Source organism: Hippocampus zosterae, chromosome 2, assembly GCF_025434085.1.
Source record: "Hippocampus zosterae strain Florida chromosome 2, ASM2543408v3, whole genome shotgun sequence".
Taxonomy (NCBI): Eukaryota; Metazoa; Chordata; class Actinopteri; order Syngnathiformes; family Syngnathidae; genus Hippocampus; species Hippocampus zosterae.
This window is the reverse complement of record NC_067452.1, coordinates 18,969,250-18,993,141: the sequence shown is the minus strand read 5'-3', so window position 1 is coordinate 18,993,141 and position 23,892 is coordinate 18,969,250. Positions and strand designations below refer to the sequence as shown.

Here is a 23,892-nt window from a genome sequence, read left to right as displayed (position 1 = left end):
TCCAAATAGCGTTGTTTGTTTTGGAGTGATGGCCGCCAACAATTCCAGGTGGTCTTGATTCCATGGCTGTATCCCTTCACTGGCACCTATCAGCCAAATCCTCAATTCCTTTTCGAAGCGAATTCCAACTTCTCCATGTTGTTGTCGATCGTACGGAGACGCTCCAGAAACGCAATTGCGGTTGAGCTCAGTCACCGCTTGAGTCTGAGTGTTGGACATTCGCGCTAGACCATCGAGAATGACCGGCAGCTTCTTCACTTCCAATAAAGCTGCTCCCGTCGGTTGGATTTTGCGATAGAGCAGGAAACTTCTAACACGAAACTGCAGCATACCTGCTATCAGAAGGCCGATAATGTAGATGTCTTCCTCCTCCTCAACGGACAGTATTGACAGGCACACCATTCTCCGCTTCCTCCATGGATCTAGGGTGTACCCGCCAGCAAATGTCCCGAGGGGCAAACAGGCTCCCCACTGACTGCTCTTCTCGTTGAGAAAATGTTGTCGATTGCATCAAGAGACAAGCCAACCATCCATCCATCCATCCATCCATCTTCTACCGCTTATCCGGGGCCGGGGTGCGGGGGCAACAGCTTTAGCAGGGAAGTCCAGACTTCCCTCTCCCTAGCTACTTCTTCCAGCTCTCCCGGGGGATCCCGAGGCGTTCCCAGGCCAGGTGGGTGACATAGTCTCTCCAACGTGTCCTGGGTCTTCCTCGTGGTCTCCTCCCGGTGGGACATGCCCGGAACACCTCACCAGGGAGCCATTCAGAAGGCATCCGAATCAGATGCCTAAGCCACCTCATCTGGCTCCTCTCGATGTGGAGGAGAAGCGGTTCGACTCTGAGCCCCTCCCGGATTATCGAGCTTCTCACCTTATCTCTAAGGGAGAGCCCGGACACCCTGCAGAGAAAACTCATTTCGGCTGCGTGTATCCGGGATCTCGTTCTTTCGGTCACGACCTATAGCTTGTGACCATACCATAGATGAGGGTTGGAACGTAGATCGACTGGTAAATTGAGAGCTTCGCCCTTTGGCTCAGCTCCTTCTTTACCACGACAGACCGATACAACGTTCGCATCACAGCAGATGCTGCACCGATCCGCCTGTCGATCTCTCGCTCCCTTCTGCCCTCATTCGTGACCAAGACCCCAAGATACTTAAACTCTTCCACTTGGGGTAAGATTTCCTCCCTGACCCGGAGGGGGCACAGATTTTAGCGAATACCCACATACCCTCGAGGACCCTGCTAAGGGTGTAGAGCTGGTCCACTGTTCCACGGCCGGGACGAAAACCACACTGCTCCTCCTGAATCTGAGGCTCGACTTCCTGACGGACCCTCCTCTCCAGCACCCCTGAATAGACCTTACCCGGGACGCTGAGGAGTGTGATCCCTCTGTAGTTGGAACACACCGTCCGGTCCCCCTTTTTAAAAAGAGGACTACCACCAGAGGCACTCTCCCCGATGACCACGCGATGCTTCAGAGGCGTGTCATCCAGGACAGCCCCACAACATCCAGAGCCTTGAGGAACTCTGGGCGGATCTCATCCACCCCTGGGGCCTTGCCACCGAGGAGCTTTTTAACCACATCGGTGACTTCAACCACAGATATAGGACAGTCCACCTCAGGGTCCCCAGACTCTGCTTCCTCCAAGAAAGGCGTGTTGGTGGAGTTGAGGAGGTCTTTGAAGTATACTGCCCATCGGTTCACAAAGTCCCAAGTCGAAGTCAGCAGCGCACCATCCCCACTGTACACAGTGTTAGTGGTGCACTGCTTCCCCCTCCTGAGACGTCGGATGGTGGACCAGAATTTCCTCGAAGCCGTCCGGCCTCACCGAACTCTTCCCACGCCTGGGTTTTTGCTTCGGCGACCACCGAAGCTGCGTTACACTTGGCCAGTCGATACCCGTCAGCTGCCTCTGGGGTCCCACAGGCCATAAAGACCCGATATGACTCCTTCTTCAGCTTGAAGGCATACCTTACTGCTGGTGTCCTCCAGCGAGTACGGGGGTTGCCCCCACAACAGGCACCAACCACCTTACGTCCACAACTCAGATTGCCCGCCTCAACAATAGAGGCATGGAACATGGTCCACTCTGACTCAATGTCCCCTGTCTCCCCCGGGACATGGGAAAAGCTTTGCCGGAGGTGGGAGTTGAAACTCTTTCTGGCAGGGGATTCCACCAGATGCTCCCAACAAACCCTCACAATACGTTTGGGTCTGCCAGGACGGACCGGCATCTTCCCCCACCATCGGAGCCTACTCACCACCAGGTGGTGATCAGTTGACAGCTCCGCCCCGCTCTTCACCCGAGTGTCCAAAACATGAGGCCGCAAATCCGATGATACAACCACAAAGTCGATCATCGAACTGCGGCCTAGGGTGTCCTGGTGCCAAGTGCACATATCGACACCCTTATGTTTGAACAATGTGTTCATTATGGACAATGTGTGACGAGCACAGGAGTAAAATAACAAAACACCACTCGAGTTCTGATCGGGGGGCCCGTTCCTCCCAATCACGCCCCTCCAGGTCTCACTGTCATTGCCCACGTGAGCAGTGAAGTCCCCCAGCAGAACAAGGGAGTCCCCAGCAGGAGTACTCTCCAGCACACCCTCCAGGGACTCCAAAAAGAGTGGGCACGCTGAGCTGCTGTTTGGTGCATATGCACAAACAACAGTCAGGACCCGTCCCCCCACCCGAAGGCGCAGATGAGCAACCCTCTTGTCTACCAGTGTGAACCCCAATGTACAGGCACTGAGCCGGGGGGCAATGAGTATGCCCACACCTGCTCTGCGCCTCTCACCGTGAGCAACTCCAGAGCGGAAGAGAGTCGAACCCCTCTCAAGAGAACTAGTACCAGAACACAGGCTGTGTGTGGAGGCAAGTCCGACTATATCCAGTCGGAACTTCTCTGCCTCGCACACCAGCTCGGGCTCCTTCCCTCCCAGAGAGGTGACATTCCATGTCCCAAGAGCTAGCTTCTGCAGCCGAGGACCGCCATCGTCCCCGCCTTTGGCTGCCGTCCAGCTCACATTGCATCCGACCCCTTTGGCCCCTCCCATGGGTGGTGAGACCATGAGAAGGGACCAGCCAACCAATTCCATGGTTTGTTTTTAGAGTGAAAAATAAGGCGGAGGCTAGGAAAAGACAGCACAAGGACAGCACATAGACTGAGTGGCGAGCAAGGGGGGGGGGGGGGGGGGGGGAAGCAGAGCAAAAAAAGCATCCGCCTTCGTCAAGAGCCAAGCAGAAATTGGATTTGGATATAGATATAATGTGAGTATTGAGTTGAAAAATAACCTTTGGGGTTTTCTCCTTTGGCCATGTAAGCCTCCAGGAAATGGACTTGAGGATGCAAAAGTTAATTGGTTTGTGTCCATATTTTTGGGGTGTTTTGCTGCCATGTAATGTGGAAAGTGGCCCAAAGACTCTACAAGATCACTCAGCATCTGAACAACCATCAAGTGATGACTGCATGTCCAAGATGAAACGTCTGTCTGGCGAACCGGCCAGCTGTCTTAGTGTAAAAATGAAGGGAACGTTCACGCACGACATGTGACACTATCCATTTAGGGGTCTTGTCATATATGTAATGTATACTATCGCCACTCACTTCCTGCGTAAAAAAACTATGGAACTGAATGTCTGAATGGAATGTTTGAATATGTATTTGTAGAGTTTTTTTTTATTTTGGTGCTGATTTGGAATATATGCCTTTGTTTAGTAAAGACGTTTAAAAAACTGCGTTAAAAATACATTATGGGACACATAAAGCCGTCTCTGATTAAAATTTGCTGTTGAAAAGTGTTATCTACAAGGCTTAATTGTATGATGGATGAAGTTCCCCTGTGAGGCTATCTTCTCTGCATGCTGGTGAGTGATAAAAAAGAAAAGAACATGATGTCTTTTTTGAGTGGGGGGAGGGGGGCAGGAGTAACCTGCTGACACATCCACAAGGATGGCAATGAAAAAAAAACGAGAGACGGCTTTGCGCCGGCTGTGACCCAACAGGAAGTGAGTCTGAGCAAAGTGTTGCTTTCGCCGGCAGACACTCGTCAGATGTTATCTTGAAAGAGCACTGTCCTGGAAAAGAGCTCCCATTTAATCATGAGCTGAACAGTAGAATCTTGTCGAATCAATACTGATGCTGCGTGAGCGTTGCCATACGTCAGTAAACAGCTCCCACTGCTGGCATAGATACTGCAGGTACATGATGCAGCAAAGATCCACCATTTTATGTGAAACTACAACGCATGAGGTGTTTTTCTTTTCATGGGACTTTGCTCGTGTTCATTCAATGAAATGCCAATGCGGATTGAGGAACGGATGACCGATGATACCTTTCCAAATGGAAGGCATTGACCACATCGAGACCAGCTGCTAGTATTTTTGTTCTGATGATGTATACAGTATCAGTGTGTGGAGTGTAATGTGGGGGCCGATGTGTGGAATGTGCCATGTCCTGGTTGCAGTGTTCCCTTCTCTCTACCGGTCCTTAGTGAGAGAGCATCACACTCTTCCCACTCATTTGTCCTTTAGAAACTTCACTCATCTTCATATGCAAAAGCAGTATTAAAAACCCACCGGGGATCATGGAGTTTTGCTGCATGCACCCAACCTGAAATGAAAATGGTCATAGCCAAACCAATGACGGAATACGTAACACGCCGATTATCCATCATTGATAAAAGCTGAAAACCGGTGACTCTGCCCTGACAAGCCAAGCAGGAAAATGTCCAGTTTTAACAAATGCCGGAAAAGTACAAAATATTCATCATGGTAATTTTAGTTTGCACTGGTATAGAACTGTGCTGTACTTCCGATTCACACTAAAATTCCCTCCAACCCTGGAACAACGACTGTATATGATCGGGAGAGGAACCACTAGAGGACAGCAAAGGCAGGATTTCATTTGAGGCCGTTGAGGAAGTGTGCTGGCTAACACAACAGTATACTGTTTTGCAAAATCTTCATCTGCATTTTCCTCTAACTCTTCACCAATCAGGTACATTAAAATGAGCATAGACGGCGGCTCTCCTTGTGCCTGTGTGGTCTCTCCCTCTGTGTGTACCTCACCACGGACCACGCCTGCTCGATTTACTGAAGACGAAATTGTCGAGAGGCAGAAATGAGAGTGTAATAAGTGTGACTGATACATTTTGCTTGATTTAGGAGGAGTGCAATCAACATTTTCCATGTCCCATCACCGACCAGTACAGTGACAAGGCAAAGTAATGACTGGTTTCCGCAGCCGAGTGTCAGATTGGACCAGAATGTTTCCCACGGGTCAGCCGACGGCAACCACACAACACCCTTCCCCGCGATGCTGCTGGCCTTGAGCCTAACCCTGACAGAAATCATGACACAAGTCATAGAGGTAGAAAAAAGCAGCAGAAAGAAACAAAATTGTAATGAGGTTGAAGATGGCAACATGCCAATGAGTGAGAATGACCCGATCCAACTTTAAGTCCGTGACAGGCCTATGGGAGTAACATATCCATAAGCCCCAAATCTCTTTAATACAACACCCATTAGGAAAGTGCTGAGCTCTTCAACAGCTTAGATGCTTCACCACTCAGCCTGTGCTCTATACACAACCAACACTTGAGCCTGCACCAACATAAGAGGCTATATTTAGAGGCCCATTTAAAAAGCTGCTACATTCTGCGCACGAAAATTACATTCAGAGAAATACACCTGAGTGATATACTGTCCGTAGCGTCTCAGCCTTTTAAAACATTCTCCCTTTTATTCACACTCTCTCTCCCTCTCTGTAGCAACCCACTTCTTCCTTGACCATCACACTCTGGTTTTATGGTTTAATGAAAGTGGTACAGTACAATATATGTCAGGAAGGTTGGCAGTTTGCCTTTGTGCGGGTGTGCGTGGCCACCACAGTATTTTTTAAAAATAATTTTTGGCCGATGATCCATTCCAAATTTGGTTTGGTTGCACCGTTCGTGTGCAGTGGCTCTTAAAGGCCTAATAACAGGACGTGTTCTGCAATGTTGCGCCAACTTGCTTGAGTGATGCTGAACAGACCGGGTAGGTTTATTACCTTGAGATGTGAATAAAAGTTTGAATTGTGGAGTACACCCGGTCATCTGTTGAACCTTTTTTTTTTTTTACACAATACGACAGAAAGTACCAACTGCTGGCCAATTAATAAAGAAAGCGAGGAGCACAAATGAATCCAAGAAAGAACTCCAAGTCATCTCTTCAATAAAGGAAAAAGTGTGTGCTAAATGATCTACTGTAGGGCTGCCCAAGTCCAGTCCTAAAGAGCACTTTTAGAACCTGTTTTAGATTCAATAATCAGCTCATCGTCAAGCTCTGAGAATCCCGACAATGTTCCTGATTATTTGAACGATGTGCGTTGGAGGAGGGAGAAATCGAAAACAAGCTGGATAAGGTCTCTTCAGGACGACTTTCCTTCCTAAAACACGCATGGCAGGTGAAAAAGGAACATTCTAAATCAGGGGTCTCAAAATCAGATCCTGGAGGGCCGCTGTCCTGCATGTTTTCCGTGTTTCCGTGTTGCAACACAGCTGATTCAAATGATCAGATCATCAGCAAGCTCTTCAGAAGCCTGACATTGAACCTGTTCATTTGAATCAGGTGTGTTGCAACAGGGAGACTTGGAAAACGTGCAGGACGGTGGTCCTCCAGGATCTGATTTTGAGACCCCCTGCTCTAAATTGTCTCCAGTTGCGATTTTGAGCGCAAATGGTGGTTTTTCTATGTGTGCCCTGTGACTGGCTGGCAACAAAGTCAGGGTGTACCCTTTCTACTGCTGGAAGACAGCAGGGATAGGCTACAGCACGCCCGTGGCCCTTGTGATGATGAAGTCTTACAGGAAATGGATGGATGGATGGGAAATATTACTTTGGCTGCTTTACGATTCAGTTTTAGTCAAACTTTCTGGATTGGATACCTGCACCGTATTTCTCTGCTTTTGGTTAAATGAGATGAACTTGATATGTGGAGTTTGACCCACTAGAAGGCAGGTACACGTTTTGATAAGTTCTTCTGAAAGTGAAAGCCGATACTTCGATTGAGAGTTTGAGCAACCAAACAACCAATATTTACTTGAGGAGGTTAAAACGCAAAGAAACCCCCAAAGTACAAATGTATAGAAGTTGTGTTTGACATGATAAATGGCTCTTGCTGTGCAAAACGTGTGATGCGTTTGTTTGAAACAGCTCCGAGCAAGTGCAATTAATTCCTTCATATATTGATGAGTGGTCAGTTCTGTTTGCAGGGATGGCTGGATTAGATATTAAACGTGGCCTAAATCACTTTGTGCTGACGGATTTGGAAAGTGATAATCCAAAGTGCGCCTTTTAAAAGGCTGACCGTCACCACCGGGGTCCGATTGTTGCAAGGTCCCTCTCCGTCACGTTCCCGCAACAGAAGAAACACCAGTGAAGGGCTGATCGCGACCGCCAGCTGCAACCATGAACGGCACGGAGGGACCTTATTTCTATATCCCCATGGTTAACACCACCGGCATTGTCCGGAGTCCTTACGAATACCCTCAGTACTACCTTGTCAACCCGGCAGCCTACGCCGCTCTGGGCGCCTACATGTTCTTGCTCATCCTGCTTGGCTTCCCCATCAACTTCCTCACCCTCTACGTCACCATCGAGCACAAGAAGCTGCGGACCCCTCTAAACTACATCCTGCTGAATCTGGCGGTGGCGAACCTCTTCATGGTGTTTGGAGGATTCACCACCACCATGTACACCTCCATGCACGGCTACTTTGTGCTCGGGCGTCTGGGCTGCAATCTGGAAGGATTTTTTGCTACCCTCGGTGGCGAAATCGCCCTCTGGTCCCTGGTGGTTCTGGCTATTGAGAGGTGGGTGGTGGTCTGCAAGCCCATCAGCAACTTCCGTTTTGGAGAGAACCACGCCATCATGGGCTTGGCCTTTACCTGGCTCATGGCTTGCGCTTGCGCCGTGCCTCCCCTCGTCGGCTGGTCCCGTTACATCCCGGAGGGCATGCAGTGCTCCTGCGGAGTCGACTATTACACCCGGGCCGAGGGTTTCAACAACGAGTCCTTTGTGGTCTACATGTTCGTCTGCCACTTCCTCACTCCGCTGGCCATCGTGTTCTTCTGCTACGGCCGTTTGCTCTGCGCCGTCAAGGAGGCCGCCGCCGCTCAGCAAGAGTCCGAGACCACCCAGAGGGCTGAGAGGGAAGTCACCCGCATGGTCGTGCTCATGGTGATTGCCTTCCTGGTATGTTGGTTGCCCTACGCCGGCGTGGCCTGGTGGATCTTCACACATCAGGGCTCCGAGTTTGGACCCGTCTTCATGACCATCCCGGCTTTCTTTGCCAAGAGCTCCTCCATCTACAACCCAATGATCTACATCTGCATGAACAAGCAGTTCCGCCACTGCATGATCACCACCATGTGCTGCGGAAAGAATCCCTTCGAAGAGGAGGAGGGCGCTTCCACTACTGCCTCCAAAACCGAGGCCTCGTCCGTTTCTTCCAGCTCTGTCTCTCCCGCGTAAAAGGGCCGTCGATCCAGAGCAACGCGGTCTGCTGTCCAAGAAGAAGAGTTCGACCCCCCCCCGCCAGGACACGACCGAAGGCTACTGTCGACTTAAACAACTTCCTTTTTTGTATTTTGACAAACAAGTTGGTTCAACCTAAAGACAGTTGCAGGAAAGATCAGCCCATACCAGAGTTGTTCCTGTTTGTACACAACATTCAACGCTACTATCTATGAGATTGTTTCTCTTAGATTGAGGGAAATCTATTTGAATCTTTCACAGTTGGATCATATACGATACCGGCTTATCTTTGAATGTAGAGGCATGTAATCAAGGCAACGTAAAATAAAACGCACTTTGCAAATGACTCATCACGTTTATGTTTTACTTACTATTGGAATGGATCACTGAAATGATGATGTAGTTTATTGTTGAAAGGAATAAATGGGAATGCCATATTCCGAATACATTGATCTACAGAGTCAATTTCTCCCTTCCAAGGGCACGTAGTGCACATCAATTACAGGCATGTACGTCACACACATTTGGAGTTGCATCTTAGTACACTCACGGGTCACCTTGGATTTAGAACTTGTTCTGGCTGGGGGATTATCATAATACATTGCATGACTCAACACCACCTATCATGATGAGTATTGATGTTGTTGAAGTAAAGGTGACACTAATTAAAGACTTTCAGGACAAAATGATGAAAATAATTGAAAAAAAAATCAAGTCCTTTTCAGATAAAATGCCTCCAAATAATGGCCAAATCTAACTTGCAGTTAGCAATGTGATTCTGATTCAAGTTCCTTGTTTGAAAGAGTGCCATGCTGGAGCATTATGACCTTCATGTGTTGCCAAGGCAACCACCACGAAAATGTATCTGGCCTGGAATACAGATCTGCTACGTGAGCTTTTTTTTTTTTTAATTGACTATCGATGATACCTAGCCCCTTTAAATAATGTTATTCGTGCTCTTACAAAACAATAAAGATCAGCAAGATGAAGTCCAAATGAAATTAATCCAATTAAGAGCAGAGGTACCTTGGTCAGAGTGTGCAGTAATTATTTTATAAATTCGTCAATCGTTTGAACTGTATGGCAAGTATAAGAAAAATGACACAAGCAGGATTTATGTTGTCTGAAACAAGCGCTAAAGGAAAGGATGTGGTTTAATGGGAGATGGTGGGGGGTCTAATAAATGAGTTAAAGTTGTCCAAAGTCGGCGGCTGACAGCTTGTGTCTCATCTTTTCACAGGATGTTTTTATAAACTGATGAAAGTGAGTAAATCTGAAACACATTTAGCAAGTGTCAATCTTCAGGAGAAAAAAAAGGTCTGTGCATCTTACGGTGAGATCCTGGTATTCTGACTGGCAAAACAACCGTGTCTCCGGAAAGATAACTGTGTGAAATTAGCAAAATAAAAATGTGAAAATTGCTCTATCTATTTGTATGGAAAACTTTATTTTGATATTAAAAATAGCATTCACAGACTTCTTTTGATAGCTACATATACAGTGTATTCATCTCAAGGAAAGAAGCTGGATAAATCAACATCTACTTGTACTTCGACTAATGCTATGTATAGCTTGATGGATCAAATAAAGCTATGAACAATGTAATATTTATGTATGCATAGATTTATAAAACAAACAAACACAAAAAAACCCCCCAGCCCATATACATTTACTGCTCTTATCAACACACACAGTCTGGAGCACATTGCAAGAAATAATGCTTGAAGAACACAGACCGTATACAAGTGCTTTATAATACAAAGGCAGGCTAACCATCGAGAGATTCAAACGAAAAACAGCTTGACCAATTCGTCTTTCGTTCGAAAAGGTCTTTACATACCTGATCCAGAGTAAATCCACAAAGATCCCGTAAATCATCAGGTCCATTCAGAGATAAAAACACTGTCACATTCCTCATTGCTGAGGCTCATCGTAAATTTCTCTTTTGTACATGAAAAAGGCAACATTTTGAATTCTTCCGCAGGTTCCCAATAGTCACATAGGAAAAATCTATCCAGGAGATGGCCAAGAGGTGAGCATCAGATTTTTTTTTTTTGGTAGTACCCTGATTGGACAACAGCGGTCATGTATTTTAGCATATAATCATATTTTAGCCGAAAAATAGAACCGCATATAATCGAACGTTGCTAACCAGGAACCGAAGTCAACTTAAGGCGGCAACACGGGAGGCGGCCCTGTCTTGTGGAAGTTTTAGAGTCGACCACCCACGCACATTGCATTCTGATCTCCTGCAAGTTTGTTGTGGCAAAGGTGATAAACGGTATCACGAGCTGACAACACGGCAGATGAGACACTAGCTGATGACAGCTCACGCACGTGCGCCCGCCGGCCAAGAGTACAAAATCATTTTCAAAGTGATCTTTGAGAGGTCCATCTTGCCGGGTGGCCAAACCAAGAGCTCTGCCTTCTCGGGAACGGGTTTGGATTCATTTTTGGTGAATTGCCATCTCCTTTTGGGAAAGAGGGTGAACTTGACTTCAGTCTTGCCCTCGTGTCAAAGCTAAGCCAGTGTGGCAGACGAGTGTGCCTCTCAGTAGCCTATGCGTTTGCTGTGAAACAACAACAACAACAATCACAACAAAAGAAAAAACAGTCACAAAACACGTTATTAAGCAGCAGTCAGATTCCAGTGGGGTGACAGTGTGGCTCAGCACGGCAGATTGGTGGTCTCCTGTGCGAGGAGCCTTGTCGTAAGAACTGTGCAGGATCTCGGTCAAAGTGTAAACGCGTGAGTGACAATCAACTCATGTGTTCTCATGTGGAAGGGGTTTGTGATTATATCCTGGAATTGTATTCAAATAACATGCAATGGCTACTTTGAAGTAGTGTTTGTAATATCTACCACGCTTGTGGGCAGGTGGGGTATTTTCCTTCAGAGGGGAGGCTAGTATAGCCATGCTGGCCAAGTCATGTTGCTAGAACGGAAGAGTTTGGAAGCAAATTTTGGTTTGGTGTTTTTTACCTTTGATTTTCATATTTTTTAGTAAGAATACGTTGCATCTTCTGCACACGTCACCAATGAAGCGCGTCAGCTGCTTGTGTGTGGAGTTAGGAGGTGGCGGCCAGGGACAGGACCACATGAGGTCACAGAGCCAATTGGATGTCGATTGGTTCGTAGCAACGCGCTCATTTGAAAAAAGTGGTTGAGTTCAACTTTAATTCGCCTGCGCATCTTGCAAATGGATCATACAATTTTTTCATCCATTCTCTCATTTTTGCTTGTGGCGGGGATCATTTGCGGAGGCTTTAAACTTTAGAATGTTCATTGTTTAGGGCGTGTCACCATTTTTCCCTCCTTTTCTGATTTCTTAGTTTTGGGAGCACAGAACTCAATAAGCATGCTTTTCCAACAGAAATCATCAGGATTTAAGCAAGCTCACTCGGGATATGTGCCATGTTAAATAAAAACACACGCGTGAAAGAAATAAATTATTTATAAATTCAGCACTCCTACTTTATCTCCAGTTCTTCATTTTTGAACATGTCCCATTGGTTTTTGTCCCCCCTCCCCCTCCACCATTCTTGTAAGCCATTGGCGATTTGTGCTATCATTTGTTCATTAAAGTAAAAAGTTGAAAAAAAAGCACAACTGGAAGCTTGTCTCACATAGTAGGTGGGAGGGAACAAAAAAAAACATTTAGATTCAGCAATGCAGACAAAAAAAAGCAAAATCACCAATTTCATATGCAGGCACATACAATACTTCTATTATAATACAACAACCTGTTATGAGCAACGTAACAATGACAAAACAACCAGTGTAAGCCGATGGGATTGTACTCCTGCTGTTTTAGGAATCTCCGGATGGGATCGGGACAAGTTAAATCAATCAATAAACCGGTTGGCTCTTCGGGTCTTCATCGGTCCAATTTCAGTGGATGATCGCGTAGGAGAGAGTTTGCGCCGCTCTAGATGCTGAGGTCTTTGGGGCTTTCCGTGTACAACTTTCTCTTGGGCTCAGGGAGCTGCTTTGGGCTTTGGAAAACTGTGTTATTGTTGTGGCCTGTGTTCTTGTGTGCAGCATTGTTGTGTGCAGCATTGTTCTTCATCATGCCGTAGTAGTCTTTGAGCCTGGGTGCTGCTGCATAGTTCCGCTCGTCCCGGCTGTAGTTGCTGTCAGGGGACGAATCCCGCTCTGCCTGAGACCGTCTCTCTGGTGTTCCGTTGATCCGATATTGCTCGGAGGAAGAGTCTCTTATCAGGTTGCCGTTCTTGGTGGCTCGCTCATAAGCGCCGCCTCTGGGAAGGGACGAGGAATCGACGCCGTTGTTGTTGGAGCGCTCGGGGGCGGCGACTTCCCAGACTCGCCCGCTCACCCGGGCGTCCTTGAGGAGCCTTCTCTCGTAGAATTTGCGCTCAGGGGTGACGGCGAGGAAGCCCCCGTCGTCGTGCTCGCTCTCAGGCGTGCCATCCCGATGCGCTCGCTCTGCCTTGCGCTCCATCGACTTGGCCCGCCTACGATCGGGGGAGGAGGCGCGCTTTGGCGTGGGTGAGCGATCGAGGGAGCCACGGCGCTGCACGCGAAACCTCCCGTCCAAAGTAGAGCTACTGTTTGAGAGTCCTTGGCCCCTGAGTTTCTGCGCTGCTGCAGCCTTCTTCCCCGCGGTGTCTTTCCTCAGAGTCTTTAGGAGCTTCGAGATGCCGCTTTCGGACTCGGACTTTTCGACCTTGCGCCCTCGGATCTTCTTGTTGCCACTGCCACCGTTACTGTTGTCTGGAGACGGCTGTCTGGGGTTACTGTGACGGTGATTGTTATTCCAGGTGTGGTGAAGGTGAGGGTTAAACTGTCGGGCTTGGTAGTCCGTCTGATCTGACCCGGCCCTGTCCCCGTTCCTGTTCCTGTCTCGCCCACGCCCGGCCTCCTCCCGGCGTGATGGTGTGTGAAGGTCTGGTGGATAACTGGAATCCAATGAGGTGTGATATCGGCTGTTGGGTGGCAGCGTTCTCACTTCCGTAGTGTTTTGTGCCCCGAGTGTGGGAGGGTACCCGTCATTGCCGCCGTCTGAAAGAGAGAACAACGACGAGGACGACGACGACACCGAAAGATGGTTAAAAAGAGTGATAGACGTCCCATGTGCACATACTTTAAACTGTGGTGACGTGACAGAATCACTGGGCGGGGATTCAAAGCGGCTCATGCATACTCAGTTGTATGTAGCACACGTTTGCAGTTATGGCTCACACTGATGCACAACGATCTTCCTCACAAATAGACTTGGAGGTTGCACTGAAGTGACACGTGTCTTCAGTACATTTTGCCTCCAAGGCTGCAGGTGAAACACGAGGTGATTTCAGCAACAAGAGCGGGTGAACGTCGGCAAGTGCGGGGCGGGGTTATCAATGACAACGCAGGCGCCTGAGAAAGCATTCAAAACAATATGGTGATGTGTATCGTTGGACCAACTAAGTAACAGAAGAAAGAAATCCAAATTAGCCAGGTTGCTATGGCAGCGGCATTTGATGACTGGTGGCATGATGTCAGTCCTGCTCCTTTCCACATGTGTATATAAACTGATGTGGAAAGCTGGATTCAGGCACGACAAGACAGAAAGCTTGTTCGTTTTGTCACGTACAATCAAAGAAGGATGCAGGTCGGGGGGAGCGGATGAAGGGGTGGGGAAAGAATCAAAAGAGAAAGATGACCAGAGGGCAGGGAGGGGCGGGGGCGGGGAGTGGATCATGGCAGACTTCTGGCTACAAACCGTGGTCTGATTTTGGCCCATTAGGTAGAAACAGGGCTCTCCCATCTTGTCATTTCTCATTGTACCAACAGCGAGATGAGGAGCCATCATCGCTGGAGAGTGGAGGAAGAGCCCAGCAACAAGAGATAGGTCAGAGAAACAGAGAGAGGGAGAAGGAAAGGAGAGGAGAAAACAAAATAAAACAGACAAGAGGCAGTTTTACATTTCATCCCAAGAGACAGTATACCGCAAAAAGCACGGGAACACTTTATACTCTATCAAAGAAGGGGAGAAATACAGTGCGTTCCAACATTAAACCTTAGAAAAATGACAGAGGGACAGGCAAAGTCCATCAGGAGAAGCTACAGCTTTTAGAAAGGAATTTCTCTGGCCAACATTTCTTCATTGAGGCTGATTTGCTGACAACCCAGTCTTCTAATTAAACAATAATTGAATGAACATCGGTGGGGGGGTAATGAGTTTTCTCAAATCGCGTACAGAAATAAAATATAGAGTCACGGTCTTCTGACCGGACTCCTTCAGCGTCAAACAGCCGCACCGCTTTTAGAATGCTGCAGCTCGGGTTCTTACCAGACCAAAGAGATCAGAATGTATTACTTCGGTCCTAAAGACTCCCAATCAGTAGAATGGATTTCAAAATGATGCTGCTACACCTTAAATCATTGAACGTCTGGGTTGCTGAATGCTTTAAAGCGATGCTGAGGGAAAACAAACCCAGTAGGGTTCTGACTGATATCGGCAGACTCAATGAGCAATTTTCACGAGCATTTCTATAATCACATTTTCAAAATCGCGCTCGTGCGTTCTTTTAGTGATTTTAGTGAACGATATTTTATTTCATAAATGTCTTCAACTCTGCTCAATTTTAAAAGTCTTATTGTTTGCTTTTAATGTGTATAAATCAACCTCCCCAAAATCTTGACATTAGTTCTATGTAGTACCATTAGTCAAAACACGGCATTCTGTTTAATATTACGTTGGTTGAATATGAGTTGTTGTCCGTCTCAGGGGCCGGCCATTTTGCCACTTTATGCTTTCGCTTGCTTTCTGAAGCGGAGCCACGACTGGTCGTTACCTGAGCCCCGAGCGACCGTGATGCCGTTTTCACTCGACGGAACGTGGCAAAACGGACATGGATAAGAAACGGTGGACTTTCCTGCTTCACTCGTATTCCACAAACGCAATGTTGATGAGAATGCCCTGTTTAGACTCGTGGAGGAACATAGAATACATTATTGTCAAGAAAATGTTTATGCAGACTTCCCCCTTAAATATTTATTTTGCCTTTAAATGTGTGAATGAAGTGCGCTGTATAAATAATGACAAAAACAATGAGACACCAAAATGTGAGCTTGGATGCCCAGTTCCCTCTCTTCCAACTCATGTAGGACGTGGTTCACAATTACCGGTAACAGCTTCCAATTTGTGGTTCACCATTACGATCTCGATATTGTAGCACAACAACCCGAGCAAAGAATACGAAAATGTAAACCTACCATACTCGGGTACAGATCCATCCCCACGTTTCAGGACAAGCCGTGCCCATCGCCCGCCGTTCTTGATCAGTTCAATGGCACGCGAATGCTTCATGTTCTTTGTGCTCTCGCCATTAATCTCCAAGATTTCGTCTCCCACCTAGAAAAGAGCAAAATTCTCTTTGTGAGCAATGACATGAGTAACGATCGGCTCACTTTGAAGACGTTTCATACCCGCATTTTGCCATTCCTGACAGCAGCTCCGTCCTCTGCTAGTCTCAACACATAAAGGTCCATGTTGTATTCCCGCCCTCCCCTCAGGCTAAAACCAAAACCTTTGCTGTCGCGTTCAAGGTCCACCGAGTAGAACTCATTGTCCTGCGAATGACAAAGAAAAAAAAAAAAGAGAGAGTGAAGTATAAAATGCACAATACACAGCGTCAACACCCAGGAATAATCCACCATCATCCCGCTGAACTCGCCTAATGTCAGTGATTGCAACGCTAGTGAATGCATGAATGATGAATAGAATCATGATGGCACAGTTTGAGCAGGGTGCAAATCACTCGGTTACGTTCGGTTATGTTGCTGGCGGCCAAAGCGACCCGGTTTCAGGCCACCATGGAAAAAATGGGATGGTTGTGAGACCGACCACGTGGGGGGAAGGAGATGAAGCAAAAATGAAAGGCTGTGATTGCCATGACCGTGGAGATTTTTGAGCTGTCAACAAAAATGCAGGTAAGAAACCTAAATGCAACGAAAGTTGACAGTACATACGGTGTGCATAACTTGGAGGCGGTCGACATGGATTACGATAAGATATCCTTTATTTGTCCCACACTGGGGAAATTTACAGCCTCCAGCAGCAAGAATGTAGGTAGAAAGAAGAAAGAAGAAAGATTCCACTGCATCCCACACTCACCGCAGACAAGACAAGCGAGATAGAGAGAGATGCTTTGCAGTGTGTTAATAACGGCCCCGCTTGCGTATGTTGCTCCGAGAGATGGATTCGTGAATTAGCGAATGAATACCAAAAATATATTAAGTGGCAGGAAGTGCCTCCAAGCACTGATGCCGACTCCGGAAGAAGTTCAATGGACGCCATAAGCGTGGCCCCCAATCACCGGTCTGCGGACTGGTACCGAGCCGCAGCCCATTCGTTACCAGAAGCCGATTTTTTGGGGGGTGGGCCGTCTTTTTGGGTGAAAAATTATTAATGTACAATATATATTATATTATTACGTAGTTTTTGTTGCACTAATATAACACTTGATAACTGAAGTATGCTTTCTCACCTGTACAGTTTGTGTCGGTGGAGGAGGAGGAACTCCTTTCGACTTGGAAGTGTTCCTTCAAAAACACACGAGAACACAGCATTCAGCATGTAGAAGCGGGAAAAAAATTGCTTCTTCGATCAATATTGCATGTGCACCGACCGAGACTCTTTGGACTGTTGAGGAGTGTGTGTGGTGGTAATAGTAGCGATCTTCTCAGCATTGGTCAGCAGAGAAGCATTGGAAGACTCTGGGGAGGATCATACATACAACATGTCTTGAATCAATACGAAAGAGTTTCTAAAATGCATCGAAAGCATCCCCATTAAACGTGACCAATGTCGACGCTATGCGACTGTGCTATAATTGCTGACATTATTTCCTCATTTAAGATGGGAGAGAGGAGAAATTTCCCTTTTTAATCCTTGCAAAGAGCAAAATACACCGCAAGCACCCAGGAGATAAGTTGAACGGATGCTGCTGGGCAAACTCATCGGGCCTGATTTTGTACTACTTTCATGCAATTGTTGAACGGAATAGCCATTTATGTTGGGCTTCATTAGAGTATTTCACAGCTACAAATCTTTAGCGGCACTTCAGTTCATTCCACGCTTACATCAACTTGGAATTTCCGAGGGGACGGAACTTGGCAAGCAAAAGTTGCTCGCTTTGAAAGGTCAGGCAGAAAAGCACAGCCAGTTGTTCTAAAAACTCAAAACGAAAACAGGACGAGGGCAATTTATGTGTGCCCATGTGTACGATGGGACTTTTTGCAGTAACACAGCAAAAATTGTGGCTTGAGCCTCTGACCGGTTGGCCACTCCTGCCTTAGATCAATCAAAAGCTAAAAAAAAAAAAGGTGTTTCCAAATATGTCGTGATCATTTTTGTTGACCGCTCTGCAGATGCCTTTCTGGTTGCACCCAGTTAGTCGATCAGCTTCCACAAGTTTTTGCCTGTTTCTGCAAGCGCAAAGCTTTTAGTAAATCAGGGCCATAGTGAGATCTCAGTGTTCGCGGCTGCTGGATTCCGAGACGGCCACGAGACGCTTCGAGCCAAAGTCTTACCATCACCGGGGATGATCCTGAGCGAGACCGTGTTTCCGGCTTCCTTGATCAGGTTGACGATGTCCGAGTGGGACTTGTTGGTGATGGAGCAGTTATTGACGGCCAATATCCGATCGCCGACTTTCAGCTTACCGCAGCGGTCTGCTGGGCTGCCTTCGATGATGCGCCCTATTTTGTGGGGCATGGCCACACAAGCGTTTCCAGCTTTTGTGTGCACGACACGTTCGTTTGGGTGTGAAGTGGTTGATTGATCATATTGATTAGGGAAAAAGAGAAGGGAAAGGAGGAGACGGGAAAACTATTAATCATCACCGAATTATCTTACCCCAATTTAGCGATACCCATGGTCAGTTCAACATATTGAAATCCCTTCACATGCAAAGGAATATAACGGCAACATTTGTGATTGACAGGGAAGCATTTTGTCTGATGTTCAAATCAAGGCACGATCAATCAAATGGTTTCACTCTGATACTTCCGTCATAGCACCATGACGGCCACGGGCCCTCCCAGGATCGATGAGACCACAAGATTTATCGCCGTTTACCAAGGCCAAAAGAAGTCGGCTTTGGGCTCCCAAGTGCCTCTCCAAAAACGTGCGCATTTCTAAAGTGGAGGTTCCGCAGGTGACATGTGCAGCCGAAGTACAAAGGTCAAGCATGAGAAGAACAGCAATTATCTTGATCTGAGTGAGAGCAATCAACATGGCGCAGAAACTGCAACTAGACCCTGAGGATCTTCTGTCATCGTGACCGTCTCACTGCGCCTCACCCCTTGATTTCTTCCCCTAATCACACAATCCTCCATCCAGCGAGTATTCTTTTTCATGACACCAAAATTGATTAGAGCCCTCCGCTCCCCTTCCTCTGTCTCGATTGAAAAAAAAAAAAACACACTTGTATCCTGTCACTCTGCCCAGATAAAGAGATACAAGGCCTCACGGGACGTGACAGGTACGCAGATTGAATAACCCATCTGCTAATCGCACCACCAAACCCAGGTCACAAGGTGAGAGAGGGTGGAGAATGGGGGAGTGAGGGCCGGTTGCGAGCTATGCGGGTGATTGAATCACCTAAAGCTTCGCCGTTATGCGCTGGACTGAAGAACTCCTCATAAAATATATTTGTTCATCCACCCATCCGTTTTCTAATCTGCTCATCCTCACGAGCGTCGCGGGCATGCGGGAGCACACAGAGACCAACCACTGGCATTCACAATCACACCTAGGGACAATTTAGAGTGTTCCTGCCATGCATGGTTTTAGAATGTGGGAGGTAACCGGAGTGCCCGCAGAAGAACCACGCAGGTAAGGGGAGATGAAACCTCACACAGCCGGAATCCAACCCTGCACCTCTGCACTGAGAAGCGGAGGTGCCAACCAGTCGACTATCATGCCGGCCCATATTTGTTCATGTTTGTCAAAAGAAAAGTTATTTTGATATCTCAACTTGAGCCCTACAACACCAGTGGGAATGTTTAAAGCGCATCACATGAAAGTTCGTTCACCTTACAGGAATCAGCCGTGTGAGAAAACAGCAAAACCAAAAGCCTCCAAGGCTTTGGTGGTATTAAGACAGGCGTGTTGACGCGCGCACACACACACACGCACACGCACATACACACACACACACACACACACACACACACACACACACATACCTGTCACAATAAGTAACGTGCGCATTGCCTTTTTGGTAAGTAACATCATCATCCCGTAGTCAATGCGCCTGACACCCAATTCAAGTGTTTTGCAGACAAGTCGCACTACATCATCTTTATGGCGATACAAGAGACCTTGGCATGACATTGGGGACACGGATCCATTACTCAGGGGGTAAATCATATCAAACGTGTTCGAGGAGAACATCTACAATAGCTCATCACTCACAGAGCAACTTTTGATAGGTGCAATTTTGCCGTTTACAGACGTTAAGTGAACGCAGCTGTGAGGTCGGAATCAGCCATGATGATGTTTACGATAAAGCCGCGGCCGGCCTGATCCTGTCGGAATGAGCGCTGCTCATGAAGTGATTTCTAAATCCCTAAGCTCACGGTAGCAGGTTTGTGACCTTGGTGTTAAGCGAACCCCCGGTCAAAGCGCCACCTCATGCTATTCTCGGGGGAAGGCAACTTGGTGGCGAGTACGACTCAGTGGTGCAAATGTGCTCGGTGCCTCTTTGCTGAATTAAGCAGCCAAGTCTCTGGAAAAATACAAATAAAATAGCTCCGAGACCCAAATATCGCAGCTTTGAAGTAACTGGTGCATAAGGATGATGAATCACAGAGAAAAGTAATGATTTTCAGAGAGATGCCAAACGGTTAAGGCAGATTAAAATCAACTGAAATGATGACACCTTTTTGAAGTGATTTGCATCATCACGAGCTCACATTCGCTCACCAAAGGTAGTGCCCGCATCGGGCCTGGAGACAGAGGACACAATGACAAAACCGAAGCCTTCGTTTTCTCCACGTTGGATTTCCACGTCGTACGGCTGCAGAGAGGCGGGAACCACGGCGCTCCCGCTGCCGCCTCCTCCGCCGCTGCCTATGCCGCTGGTGGACCCGCTGCCCGAGCTGACCGTGTTGAGAGAGTTCTGGCTTCCTTGCGGGGTCCGCTTGCCTTCCGTCAGGCTGGGTGCCTGGGTGCTGCTGTGGTGGGAAGAGGCTGGCGACGGCGGAACGTCGCCTTCCCCTTTTGACACTGGTGATGAGGAAAAGAGTGCTCAGGAGACATGACACCGTATTGACAGTTCAAATTTTCCAGTATTTCCCAACAGTTAATTACTGCGTAAATACCCAAAGATACGTTGAATGACATCCGGTAAACCGTTTCAAGTAAGTGCTAGTGGGCATAATTGTTTGCCTATGTCACATCAGTTTGTTTGTGTTGAATCACGTGACCACTGAAAATGGCAAGTCTCACGGGTTCATGATTGTGAACATGCTAGAAGAGGCCTTGCTGTTTACACTGGTAAAAAAAAAAGGTTATTATTTTTTTTTAAATGAGAGATGCAAGTAAAGATTTGAGAATCTGCCCTCATTTTTCACACAGCAGATTTTCATAATATATGTAATAGAGTCATATATATCCTACTACGCAAAAGACAGGAGGCAGAGTTCGAGGTGGCTGAGTTAAAAATGCTGAGATTCTCCTTAGGAGTGACAAGGATGGACAGGATGAGAAATGAGGTCATCAGAGCAACAACTCAGACAGGAAAGCTTGGAGAAAAGGCCAGACTGAGATGGTTTGGACATGTGCAGAGGAAGGACAGTGGTAGGAGAATATTAGACATGGAGCTACCGGGTAGGAGACAGAGAGGAAGGCCAAAGAGGAGATTCATGGATGCCGTGAGGGAAGACATGCAGGTAGTTGGAGTCAGAGTAGAGGATGCAGAGAACAGGGAAAGATGGAAATTAAGGACTCGCTGTGTCAACCCCTGAAAAGGGACAAGCCGAAAGGAGGAGAAGAAGGAGAAGGAATCATATATGTCGTAATATTTATTGGTATGCTCAGCAACAGGTGCATGCTTTTTTTCCTGAAACGTCACTGGCAAAATCTGTTGTGCTTTCATCGGTCAAAGAAGGAATACATCTAAAAATCAGATTTTTTTTATCAAAAAAAGTTGACCTTTTTTTCCAATCTCTTTTCCAAATTTGCCGTTGAACATTGTTATTTTTTGTCTGCGTCGTTTCAGATGACACTCAATGTAGTAAATGGAAATCTCCAACGAATGCTTTGCGACCATATTGTGGCATCTTTGCACCATTACAAAGCCTTTTTTAAGTGGATGTCAACAACTCGCAGATTATTGCAGGATTTGGCAGAATATTGTGGGGTTAGGTTGACTAGTGTAGGCTCACCTGGGTATCCCGGGGTCTTCCGCCTGACCGTAAGGTTGACATGGCCTTGTTTGGCGGCCTGCTGCATCAGCTGCACCACCAACTGGTGAGACTTGCCCACCACTGCTGTGCCGTCCACGCAGATGAGCTCATCACCTGAACGCAGGCGTCCGTCCTCGTCGGCGGCGCCGTACTTCACTATGTGACCGATGTAGATCTGTAACAATCAGGAGATCCATTGATGAATTGCACTTCATAACGTTTTTAATACTCTGTGGATTGTAACGTCTATTCAACAATAAACTGCCACGTCAAGTTTGAAGTGGCAGTCTCTTCTGTGGAGAATTTTGACAAGAAGTTGGTGTTTTTGGATTTTGTCTCTGAGACATTTTCTTTTGTCCATTATAAGTCTTGCATTGTGCAGTTGGGCAGCCCCCCACCCCCCCCAACCTTTTTGTCATGCCATGAGTGCTTGTCACTCATATATGTGGATGATTCTCCAAAAGCATAGAAAAAAAACATGCCTTGAAAATGAGGTGAAAAATATGAAGCAATATTAAGAATAAACCTGGCTGGATCTATTATGCATGAGCCCCCTTTTAAACAGACATTTAAGTTGAAAAGACTGAAAAAAAAATCGGATCCACGACATCAATTTTACTTTCTATTCATCAGTCATCTGAGCTTTAGTGAGATGTTTCAGTTGACACGTGCTTGCTGTGAGTCTGGCTCGGCTGTGCCATAGATTTTGGATCTGAGAAATAAATGATTACATGTTTCCACGTACCCCCTGCAATGTGCTCACATCCCCCCAGCAGTGTGTCTTCATTATTTTCTGTTACGCCACCGCCAAGAAGAAGAGGACATCTCGTGCCCCCCACCCCCAAGTCTCAGCGGTGACTATAAATTGTATCATTGTCTATAAAAAAATGCCCCACCAATTTACAAGGAATGCCAGAGGGGTACATGTATCCATGATTGGGAACACTAGCACTCGGGGACAATCATGCCAAAATGAAAAAAAAAAGCCATCCCTAAATAATGTCTGCTATTTATTAAATAATGAATCAAAGAAGACGTACCAAGGAATGGAGAGAATTTACACCCACAAATCTAATGGGAATCAATGGGTTTTAAAGTGTGACGTAACACTTGAGTTCACGTTGTGCATTTTTGAGGGGTGTTACAAAAAATGATTTAAAAGGGTTTTGATTTACAATTAACGACATCATGAGTGCATTGCTCCATTAGAATAGATCCACATATGTATTGAATGGTGCTTTCTTTTGTTTTGTTTTTTTTTCATCAGAGAGACGTGTTTGAAGGAAACGCTACATTTACAGGACTGACGTTCAAAAATAAAAACAAGAAACTCATTGCATTGTGGCATCTCAAACTGAGCCGTATCATATTAAATTGAACCAAATTGAATCGTTGCACATGGAACCGTCCTTGAATCGTATCGCGATATAGATTGAATCGTCTCTTATTGGAAAGACGCAAACCTTGAGCATCCTCTGATTTGAAATGAGTCTGATACATTTCCAACCATGTATTTTGCAGCCTCCTTGGAGTACGTGTGTGCTTGTGATGGAAACAAGCACCCAAGCACTCGCTCTGGCATCAACAAAAAGACAAAACTGGACTTTACGCACCTCCAATTTGAGCTAACCAGTGAATGTACCGACCACGATTGACCAGACTCAAAAGTAAATGGATACTTACAGGCTCCCCGGGCTCATTTCCCCCAAGAATACGGAAACCGAAGCCCGTATCCTTTCGCCAAAGGAAAATGTCCTGCTCCTGGCAATCTGGCACTAAAATACAAAGAGAAAGCAATTGTGAAAATGTGCCCAAAAGAAGTCTGCGACATCCTCCACAGACGGATTAGCCTTTACAGTAATCACGGAGCGCATTTAGCTGCAATTGATAGCGTCTGACACCCATTTTGTTGAATTAACGCACACCCACGGTCGTTTGTGCAATTA

General features: G+C 46.8%; 2 protein-coding genes across 12 annotated transcripts in view; one reads left to right on the top strand and one right to left on the bottom strand.

The window, feature by feature from the left end:
• The first annotated feature begins 7,362 nt into the window (after positions 1-7,362).
• Positions 7,363-8,872, top strand: LOC127595777 (rhodopsin). The gene has a single exon (XM_052057555.1). The coding sequence runs from the start codon at positions 7,459-7,461 to the stop codon at positions 8,521-8,523; it is 1,065 nt and encodes a 354-aa protein (XP_051913515.1). The 5' UTR covers positions 7,363-7,458; the 3' UTR covers positions 8,524-8,872.
• A 1,080-nt stretch (positions 8,873-9,952) lies between these two features.
• Positions 9,953-23,892, bottom strand: part of LOC127595759 (membrane-associated guanylate kinase, WW and PDZ domain-containing protein 1-like) — a 97,003-nt gene continuing 83,063 nt past the window's right edge. For 10 of the 11 annotated variants that reach the window (XM_052057505.1, XM_052057507.1, XM_052057506.1 and 7 more), the window contains 9 exons: positions 23,630-23,721; positions 21,926-22,121; positions 20,463-20,765; positions 18,065-18,268; positions 17,161-17,248; positions 17,020-17,074; positions 15,959-16,102; positions 15,746-15,884; positions 9,953-13,549 (listed from right to left, as the gene is read on the bottom strand). In XM_052057505.1, coding sequence (XP_051913465.1) covers positions 12,456-13,549; positions 15,746-15,884; positions 15,959-16,102; positions 17,020-17,074; positions 17,161-17,248; positions 18,065-18,268; positions 20,463-20,765; positions 21,926-22,121; positions 23,630-23,721 — 2,315 coding nt within the window. In that variant the 3' untranslated portion in view covers positions 9,953-12,455. Of the gene's footprint in view, positions 13,550-14,249; positions 14,342-15,745; positions 15,885-15,958; positions 16,103-17,019; positions 17,075-17,160; positions 17,249-18,064; positions 18,269-20,462; positions 20,766-21,925; positions 22,122-23,629; positions 23,722-23,892 lie in introns of all 11 variants that reach the window. The other variant, XM_052057516.1, reaches the window with a different exon arrangement.